General features: G+C 46.4%; 1 protein-coding gene across 6 annotated transcripts in view; it reads left to right on the plus strand.

The window, feature by feature from the left end:
• LOC127607446 (plexin-A1-like) overlaps positions 1–8,841 on the plus strand; it is a 158,018-nt gene extending 149,177 nt beyond the window's left edge. For 4 of the 6 annotated variants that reach the window (XM_052075757.1, XM_052075760.1, XM_052075758.1 and 1 more), the window contains exons 24-32: positions 799–945; positions 1,179–1,338; positions 1,535–1,638; positions 2,243–2,351; positions 3,502–3,692; positions 5,899–6,068; positions 6,488–6,700; positions 6,776–6,926; positions 8,057–8,841. In XM_052075757.1, the coding sequence (XP_051931717.1) occupies positions 799–945; positions 1,179–1,338; positions 1,535–1,638; positions 2,243–2,351; positions 3,502–3,692; positions 5,899–6,068; positions 6,488–6,700; positions 6,776–6,926; positions 8,057–8,152 (1,341 nt within the window). In that variant the 3' untranslated portion in view covers positions 8,153–8,841. The remainder of the gene's footprint in view (positions 1–798; positions 946–1,178; positions 1,339–1,534; positions 1,639–2,242; positions 2,352–3,501; positions 3,693–5,898; positions 6,069–6,487; positions 6,701–6,775; positions 6,927–8,056) is intronic. The other 2 variants (XM_052075761.1, XM_052075762.1) reach the window with 1 other exon arrangement.
• The last annotated feature ends 1,065 nt before the right edge of the window (positions 8,842–9,906 follow it).

A 9,906-nucleotide genomic window follows, 5' to 3' on the forward strand; every position in this document is an offset into this window, starting at 1 on the left:
CTTCAGTGTCTGGCTTTCCGCTGAGGTTCCAACACAGATAATGTTTAAGTAGCAACTTTCTCTTTTCCTCACCCTACACGCACACTTAAACTAAGGGGGTCGGAGGGGGGGGAGAAACACAAGGAAGGTTGGATTAGTGCAGGGGTGGGCAAACCTTTTGGCTCGGGGGCCGCATTGACTTTTAAAATTTGACAGACGGGCCAGGTGAGCACGTGCTATGGTACATTAAAAAAAACTGCATTTGTTGACAGTCCATATCAAACATCAACAGAACAAAAGCATGAAAGTACTGTATTAATATACTTTTTTAAAGTGACAACAGTGTTGTTGATGATCTATTTTAGCCTGTGCATTGCTGCAGATGTGTTGTGGTCAGACCAGTAGAAGTAGAGTGATCCAGAGGTACTAGGTGGTAAAAAGATCCCCCCCCCCCCCCCCCGTGTTCTGCAACTTCAAGTCAATGCGCCACCTGGCGGTGAAATGCCTGTCATTACAAGTCCAATTGAAATGAATGCAATCATTCACATCAAACCTTAATTGTGGACCAACCTTCGGAGGGCCGGATTAAAAAGACCAACGGGCCGGATTCGGCCCGCGGGCCGTAGTTTGCCCACCCCTGGATTAGTGTCACAAAATAGCCTCTTGTCAGTTTTCTTCAACGAGGGCCAAAACTAATGCCAAATTTAACACCCGGTACATTAGCCAAATGCATGACCCCGCAAATATTTCAGGGTCTGCGCTACTTGTACTTTTATGATGATTGAATGTAATTTTTTTTTTAATGTCTCGCCGTTGCAGGAGTGTGCTGGTGAGCCGCTCTTCATGCTGTATTGTGCCATGAAGCAGCAAATGGAGAAGGGGCCGATAGATGCGATCACGGGAGAGGCCCGCTACTCCCTCAGCGAGGACAAGCTCATCAGACAGCAGATTGACTACAAGACTTTGGTCAGTGCAAATCACTTGGCAGGGAAGCAGGAGGAAAAGTGTTTATACTGCTCTTTTTTATCTCCATTCTTTAACTAGGTATTGATTTATTGATATGAAGTAGATTTTGACCTATTCCCTGTACACTGTATATGTGCTCGGAAAGCAAAATCCGTCTTGACCGCAGGTCATAATTTGCATGCCTGACAAAGTTCCGCGCTTGAAATGTTTGCCTCGGATTCCCCCACGCGCAGACGCTGCACTGTGTCAACCCAGAGAATGAGAACGCTCCCGAGGTGACAGTCAAGAGTCTCAACTGCGACACGGTGACGCAAGTCAAGGAGAAGCTGCTGGACGCCGTGTACAAAGGCACACCCTACTCCCAGAGACCGAAGGCCTCCGATATGGACCTGGGTAAGAAGAGGAAGACTCATCTGATGCCACAACGGGGACACTCACTGGTTAAAAAAAACAACAAAAAAACAGAAGCATTCAGATTCAACAATTGTGTACACCCCCTTGTGAAATTTAAGCGTTGGTGTTTTGGTCCTTTTCTCGATTTCATTTTCTCCTGATCTGATGTCCCGTGTGTGTGTGTTTTGTGTCCCAGAATGGCGGCAAGGAAGGATGGCTCGCATCATCCTTCAGGATGAAGATGTGACCACTAAGATTGACAATGACTGGAAGAGACTCAACACCCTGGCTCACTACCAGGTACGCTGCCGCTTTGACTCTTCTTCGATGAAGTGAAACTTGAAAGTCACTCTGGAACCCTCCTGGACCTCGACTGAGGTTCTTTAGATGTTGTCCTGGGTTCCTTTGCGATGAGTCGTCACTGTGCTTTTCGGGAGGTTGGACACTGTTGAGCGCTGTTTTGTATTTTTTTTTTGTATTGTCAGACATTAAAGTGATTTCTTGATTGAACAGGGCTCGAGGTCATCAAGCTTGGGTGTGACCAGTGAAAATTAACTCGGCTTTCTAAAAAAAAAAAAAAAGTGATTTTCGCCACGTTATTCATGAATTCATTTAGCAAAGGAGCGGACGGGGGTTGGAGTACTTTTTTTCCCCACACAGGGCCAGGTAACTTTGAATAGGTTTCGTTTCGTTTAGTTTAAAAAGTTTCCGTTGGCCATTGGCATTTTGTTTGCCGATCTTCAACATTAAAGTGAGGAAACAAGAAGAATTTACTTTCTTATGGCTCTCTATCTGACTTGACCCTCAAATGTTTTTGTCTACAATAATTACAGGCTTTGAGGGGGGGCGGGGGGGTTGTTTTTGTTTTTTTTCCAGTGATAATTGATTTGATCTGTTGTTTCAGGTGACAGATGGCTCGGTGATTGCGCTGGTTCCCAAACAGAATTCTGCCTACAACATCTCCAACTCCTCCACATTCACCAAATCTCTCAGCAGATACGGTACGAGAGAAGGTGTGTCTGTTTGTGTGTGTTTTGTGTGTCTGCAAGTGAGCGCTAATTTCTTCCTGCAAACTAATCACGCAGCCTTCTTCTCCAACTTTGCAAATCCACTCGCACAATGACAAAGTGAAATGTATTTAATCGGGGGGTTTCATTTAATTGGACTTGAATTTCTCAAGCGTGCCCGAGCTCGGTGAAGGTGCTCCGTTTGCGTCGTTTGACAACGTGATACTTTGTAACGACGGCTGCGGAGCTCTTCATTTGTAGCTTTTCCATTTTGAAACTCCCACTGACGTTTTGAAACGTCTTTTCAGACTTGCTCCAGAATTGACTGGTCCTGAATGAGCTTTAATAGAATATCGCAGGTCCTCCGTGGTCCAAAGAAGCTCTCGTTAGCGTCAGAGACCCAAAAACACACATCGCAAACATCGCCGTTATACTACTACAACTACCTGCACCTGATTCTTGACCTGACATTGGCAACCTCTCTATCCTGTCCTATTTTGTCACAGAAATGACGGGCATTAACTCCGAAAGCATTCATGCAAAATGTTTTGGAAAAAAAGAGGGCGGATTGCAATCCAACAGATTCAGGAAGGAAGCGGGAGTTGGAGTGGGTGGTTGACAGATAAATGCATTCTGGGATGAAAGAGTGTGACATGGAAATAGAAAGAAAACTGTCACTTTTCACTCGCGTTAGAGATTTTTGTTTTCTTTCAAAATTCTTTACGTATATTAAATATTGGAAATATTTACTCATGAATCACGACGGGTCTTGACATCTAATGAAAAGCTGCTTTTACGCTGGCCCTTTTGCAATGTTTTCCCTGCCTGTCTACTAATGTGTAAGAGTACAAATGCGGCATGGGGGCGTGAAGTCGACCTGCCAATTCGGCGCCTTCCGATGTGGCATCAAATGTGGCACGTCGTCTTTGTGTGAGGAGTGTCAGGAATGTTCACAACCGACACTTACTGTCCACGGCCCTTTTGTCAGAAAGTAATTATCGCTATCCGAGATTCTGGCACTGATGTTGCTTTGCGTTAAAATGATCTGAATGCAGCTGTGTACTTCGGACATGGCAATGTCCCACATTAGTGAGGTTGGCGAGAAAGCGCGTGTGCAAACTAACCCGGACCCCCCTTTCCACCACCACCCTTGCAGAGAGCATGCTGAGAACCGCCAGCAGTCCAGACAGTTTGCGCTCCCGAACCCCAATGATCACGCCTGACTTGGAGAGCGGCACCAAACTCTGGCATCTGGTCAAGAACCACGACCACTCCGACCAGAGGGAGGGAGACCGAGGGAGCAAGATGGTCTCTGAGATCTACCTGACCCGGCTGCTGGCCACCAAGGTAAGAAAAGATGGGGGGGGGGGGGGCATCTTGAGCTCAAATACGACTTCCTCAGCATCCCCCTGTTGACCTTTGTTTTGTGTTGATCTCGGAGCTCATTAACATTGTTCATAACCTTTGTAAAAAAAAATGTGTGTGTCTTAATTAGTAAGATGACCTTTGACTATTGAGTTGTTTGTTGGCGTTACTGGACTCTCTCTTGGTGGCCTCGGGGCTTAGAGGCCCAGGCCTTTACCCTGCAATCATTACTCTCCAAATTCCTCCACGACCTCCACAATACACTTTCATCATGCACGCGTCCTCACTTGCTGTGAGCCGCCACCCCCACAAAGCGGAAGGTTGATGAGTAAAACAGCCGACATCACTGCGCGTTTCATCCTCGAGTTGTTGCGCTGACAATTTGATTGGCAGCCTGTCATTTTGAAATGTTTTTGGGGAGAACAGGAATTATTTATTTATCGGGCAAGTTACTTCCAAAATGCAGTATCTGATATATTAAACATCCATCCATCCATTTTCTAATCCAGTTTATCCTCACAAGGCTTGCAGGGGTGGGTGGGGGGGGGCATGCTGGAGCCCATCCCAGCTCTCTTTGGGCAGTAGGCGGGGGACACCCTGAACCGGTTGCCAGCCAATGGAAGGGCACACAGAGACGAACAACCATCCACACTTTGGGACAATTTAGAGTGTTCCGTTAACCTGCCATGTATGTTTTTGGAATGGGGGGGGAACATGCAAACTCCACTCAGGGAGGCCACAATCGCATCCTGCACCTCTGCACTGTGAGTTCGACGCGCGAAGCACTCCACCCCCAGTCCGCCTGATATATTATGAATGACATCATTTATTTGACAGTGTTGTACTTCTCCATTCACGCCAAATCAAATTTTGCGGTCCCGTCGTTCTGAAAGACGACATAGCACACCCTGGATCTCTCAAAACCAGAAAATCTCATTGTTTGCGCATTAAGTTCAGCAGCCAAAGTTGTGACATGCAAGCTTTCCACTTGCACGTGTACACAGACGCCGTCGACGCTTTCCCGCCGCCTGCCAAGAGTGTTTCGCGAAGCATTCCTCAGTGACTCATCTCACCCCGACGCTTCCTCTCCCCTGACGTTTCCACTCATTAGCTCGCCGTTCCCATTGTTCACGCAGCACGTTGAACACGATCTGCCTCGCCTCAATCAGGAAGTCATTAACAAGGAAAAGCCGAGGGAAGGCGACGAGGAAGCGCCGCAGTTTGTTCTTCCTCATGACATCCCCGCCGCTTTTGTGGGTTTAACACTCTGATTGTCGGAAGTCTGGATGGTTTAAAAGAAGCTTTGGTGAGATGCGGCCAGGATATTTGAATACAAGTGTTTGTGAAAGCTTGAGGATCCAATCAGATCACTTCAGCTTCAGAAGTGCTTTTAATGACTGAAAAAAGTCGGTGTGATGTCATTAAAATTAAAAAATATGAAAAATAGGGAGGTAAAAAGAAAAAAAATTGTCAAACAGCCTTGGGCTGAACTCTCATTGGGAGCCATCTGAATGGCTAAAAAGCACAGCGAGCACTCAGCACGTCACCGAGTTGGGATTGTAAAAGCTAAGCAACACTCAACCACCTGCCAGCGAAAGCCGTCGCCTACAGCTACACCAGGGGTGTCCAAACTTTTTACCAAGGGGGCCAGATTTTATGTGGTAAAATGTCGGGGGGCCGACCTTGGCTGACATTCTTTACATTGAACAACAATAACCCATGGGCCGAGTTATGGGCCGGTAATGGGCCAGCTAGTATGACATATCAGTCAATATAAACACGGAGTGATGTCTTGTTAACTCGTGAGTGATGCCCTCAAGTGTCTAAATGCTATTACTCATTTAGTGAATGCTATTACTCATTTAGCCACTAGAGGGAAGCAGTACTCTATGAAACATCACTCACCAGTCTACGAGACCTCAGTCAATGCAACACGTGTTCCATTGCGCCCAACCTGCGGGCCAGACGGCACTGATTTTATGACAGGGGCCGAGGGCCGGATGAAATTCGACCGTGGGCCGGATTTGGCCCGCGGGCCGGACTTTGGACATGCCTGAGCTACACCATCAGCCAACATGTGATGCCTCATTAATGATTGCGGCTCTACCTTTCCTTAATTTCAGCGTAAGCGTCACCTCATCTGTGTCTCATTTCTCAGTTATCTCAACCCAATTTTTTTCCCACTTAGGGCACGCTCCAAAAATTTGTGGACGACCTGTTTGAGACCATCTTCAGCACGGCCCACAGAGGCAGCGCCTTGCCGCTCGCCATCAAGTACATGTTTGACTTCCTGGACGAGCAGGCCGACAAACACTCCATCTCGGACTCGGACGTCCGGCACACTTGGAAAAGCAACTGGTGAGTTTGTGCGCACCACGGGGAAAGAAAGAAACTTTATTGATGTCAATATTCCCTTGCCTCTGGAGTGTGTTTTGTTTTGTTTTTGTGTTAATCTGTTCTTATCATGATGATTATCAGACATGCTTTGTTGACTATCGTCATTTTGTTGAGCATCAATTGGATCTCACCGATGACCCCCTCCGCTCGGTTAATTAAATCAAGTTTTCTCTGCAAGCTGATTGATGAGCTCGGTCACATCAAAGTAACACTGCGTATGAATGATTAAAAAAAAATTCTCTTCTATTTTCTGATATGAGTGCTGAAGCCATGTTACCTTGTTGGCATATTTAATGAATGAACCTTAAACCTTCAGCAGCTGCGGATGACCCACCTTTGGCTTTTTTCTATAGTGTCTTGTTCTTTCTCCATCCCTGCAGCCTCCCCCTGCGCTTCTGGGTGAACGTGATCAAGAACCCGCAGTTCGTCTTCGACATCCACAAGAACAGCATTACAGACGCCTGCTTGTCTGTGGTGGCCCAGACCTTCATGGACTCCTGTTCGACGTCCGAGCATAAATTAGGGAAGGACTCGCCGTCCAACAAGCTGCTTTACGCAAAAGACATCCCCAACTACAAGAACTGGGTGGAGAGGTGTGTATGTCCAATGCAACCAGCGGGCCTCGTTGAGACTTCCCCCGTTAATCATTGTCGTTTGTGTTCCTCCAGGTACTACTCTGACATCTCGAGGATGTCGGCCATCAGCGACCAGGACATGAGCGCCTACCTGGCCGAGCAGTCGCGGCTGCACGCCAACCAGTTTAACAGCATGTCTGCCCTCCACGAGATCTACTCTTACATTGTCAAGTATAAGGACGAGGTGAGAGCTTGCGTCTAGTTACGGGAGCGAAGCGACTTGAACGACGTGAGCGCACCTTTTGAAGAAACCGGCTCAAATATTCAGCTTCGCTGCGTACGGCACCGCTTTCGGTTTAAACTTCCTGCTTAAATGTCAGCTTTGCAGATGTCACGTTTCCCCTTTGTATTTGGCGTATTTGGTAGTCATGACACCAGCTACAAAGGGAGACGTGACATCTGTAAAGCTGACATTTGAGGTTAAGTTTAAACCGAAAGCGGCGCAACACATCAGCCCGGTGGAGTTCATTCAGTGGCGTTTACTGCCGCAAGATTGTGGGAGGCGTCATTTACTTTGGCGCCCCAATTCAAAATGTCAAACGCATATCTGAGACACATCGATGGGGACGGAGAGGAATGTGTGCTTTTGGTTGCCGTTGTATTATTTGTGTGTGGATATTCGCTATTTGACGGAATCTCACTTCCAAACTCGATGCTAATTTCCTCTAGCATGTCATTTGGATTTTACATTGCGTTTAGCATTAGCACTGGCGACTCTTTTAAACAAGCTTTTTTTTTATTATTTTTTTTTTAATGTGTGTAATTATCTTTGTTGTGTTTAGTTTATTGGTTAATTCTAACTTGGGTGTCATTAAACGGCTTAAAGTACGCTCAGGGATGGCGGAATCACGGATGCGTCACAAGCTTGCTACACAACCAATGGTGCATTCAGGGTACTTTCACAACGTCAGGAACTTGCAAACACACCGCACCACTCGACACATGAATCGTTTTTTCTTCGATCATCATGTTTTTAAGTTCGTGAGAAGCCTGACTCAAAATCACCATGACTTTTCGATCATTTCTCCGGTCTCAATATGAAGTTATTTAAAGTGGAGCGATATCGCTAATCATATGAACGTTTGTTTGCCTCGATCTCTCTTTTTAAGAGTTTGAGAAGTAATATGTTGTCGCCTTTTCCTTCCATTTCCAACCACACCTCAAACAACAACAAAAAAATCGGGAGCGGTAAAGGGCAAAGAAATTCTGGGTTGGTTGATTTGACATGGGCTGAGCCTCTAACGACCGCGCAAGCTTGCTGTTAGAAATGCGCCAACCCTTGCTCACCCCCCCCCCCCCCTTCTCTATCTTCAGATCTTGTCGGCGCTGGAGCGGGACGAACAGGCGAGGAGGCAGCGGCTGCGGAGCAAGCTGGAGCAGGTCATCGACACAATGGCCCTGACGAGCTGAGGATCATCCGACGCCGGCGTCCATCCATCTCCCTCGCTCACAGACGACCAACATGAAACTGCAAAAGCATCGAGGCGGTATACTGCAAAACGCAAAGGGGGGGTCGGCAGAGGCGGGCGGGTCTGTGTATGCCCTACGTTTGTTCGTTTATGTGTGACCGAGCGGACATTTTCGCACGCTGCGTTCATGGAGAAAGGTGTCAGTGAGAGCTTTTGGTTCCTGTGGATGTTTTTTGAAAGAACTCCATGCGCGGCCTCTCGTGCACAATGGAGAGAAGCTTTGTGGCTCACGTGTCAGGATGTTGGCTTTTTTTTTTTTCTCCCACCCCACCCTCCAATCGTTTTGTATAAATGTAATCAACTGCCCACTCTCTGAGCTCTCGCCACTTGTATTACTGCTGAATTTGCACAATTTACAGAAACGCTACAAATGAAGAATATATAGATGTTATATATAAATACAGCGACATTTTTAAAGGTTAGGGAGAGAACGGTGTTCTTTTTTTTTTTCTCCCCCTTTTTGGTTTTAATCGAGAGACAAGATACAACAGTACATTTGATAGTTGAAGTGCAAAGAAAAACGCTCCAAACAAACAAAAAAGAAACAAAAAAAAACAAGAAAAAAAAAGTCGTACTGTGCCATGTTTCCTTTGAATGTTGTTTAGTGCAAAAACATTTTGTTAGATGGAATGTGCTACCGTATGATTTTTAATATGAACATGCCTTGTGACTGAAATGAAACGTTGGAGACCGTCAGAAGAAGACAAAAGACAGCGGGCGCTTCGTTTTGGGGGGGGTCACGCCGCTGCGTCCGCTTTAAAGAGGGTAAATATTTTTTGCCTCACTCCGGTTCCACGAAAACGCGACGAGACGGCACGAAGAAAAACGTTTAGTGACATCGCCGCAAGAGTCGCGGCAGCCCGGTGAGGTCAGGCGGCGCTTAGCTGTCGTGTCCAACAAAGTCGGATGGTGTCTTTCTTAGCCCGAGGCCACATGTTTTATTCATGTTCCAAAATGTTGCTGGCTGGACACAGATGTGCCCAGCGTATTCTTGTCCGAAGGAGGTCATCATGCTCCTAACCCGGGCCACCGTCGCCACCAGCGGCTTGAAAGTCGAACTCCGCCTCTTGAACCGCGGCGCTCAAGTCGGCTTCTTTTCCACTTGCTGTCGAGAAATCCGGTTTTGATTTTGCTTTTTCTGCTCAGCCAAAACCAAACTGCGGTCTCGATGATGGTTTCATTTGCAAATTGTATACTTTTTCACGTGTTCATTTTGTAATCGGGTTGTTTTGTCCCCGCCCACAACATGTAAATTGTACATTTGATGGTACGCTGAAGGCAAACAAAAAAACACACACACACACACACACACACACACACACGAACACAAAAACTATCTTCAGTTAGCCTGAAGGTAAAAAAGTACTTGATGGGACCTCAGTGGGGGTCCAAATGATGAGCATCTGTGTCTTTGTGATTGAAATGTGACTTTGCTGCTTTAAAATTCTTGTCATTTGTTTTTCCGGCCCATCTTTTTGGGCTGTCATTTAATGCTGATCATAAATGCTGAGGCTCTCCAGATTATTATTATTATTTTCTATTTTTGGGGTCCTGGTTCAAAGTCAACACACTACTTTGTTTACATGAGTGAGACGTTGTCGGAACTTCAACTGGATACATTTTACCACTCGATTAGTTTACTTGCAGATTTGGGGAATCCTATAAAACAAAACAAAAAATGTCTGTTTACGAAAC

The sequence above is a fragment of the Hippocampus zosterae genome, chromosome 9 (genome assembly GCF_025434085.1).
Source record: "Hippocampus zosterae strain Florida chromosome 9, ASM2543408v3, whole genome shotgun sequence".
Lineage (NCBI taxonomy): Eukaryota > Metazoa > Chordata > Actinopteri > Syngnathiformes > Syngnathidae > Hippocampus > Hippocampus zosterae.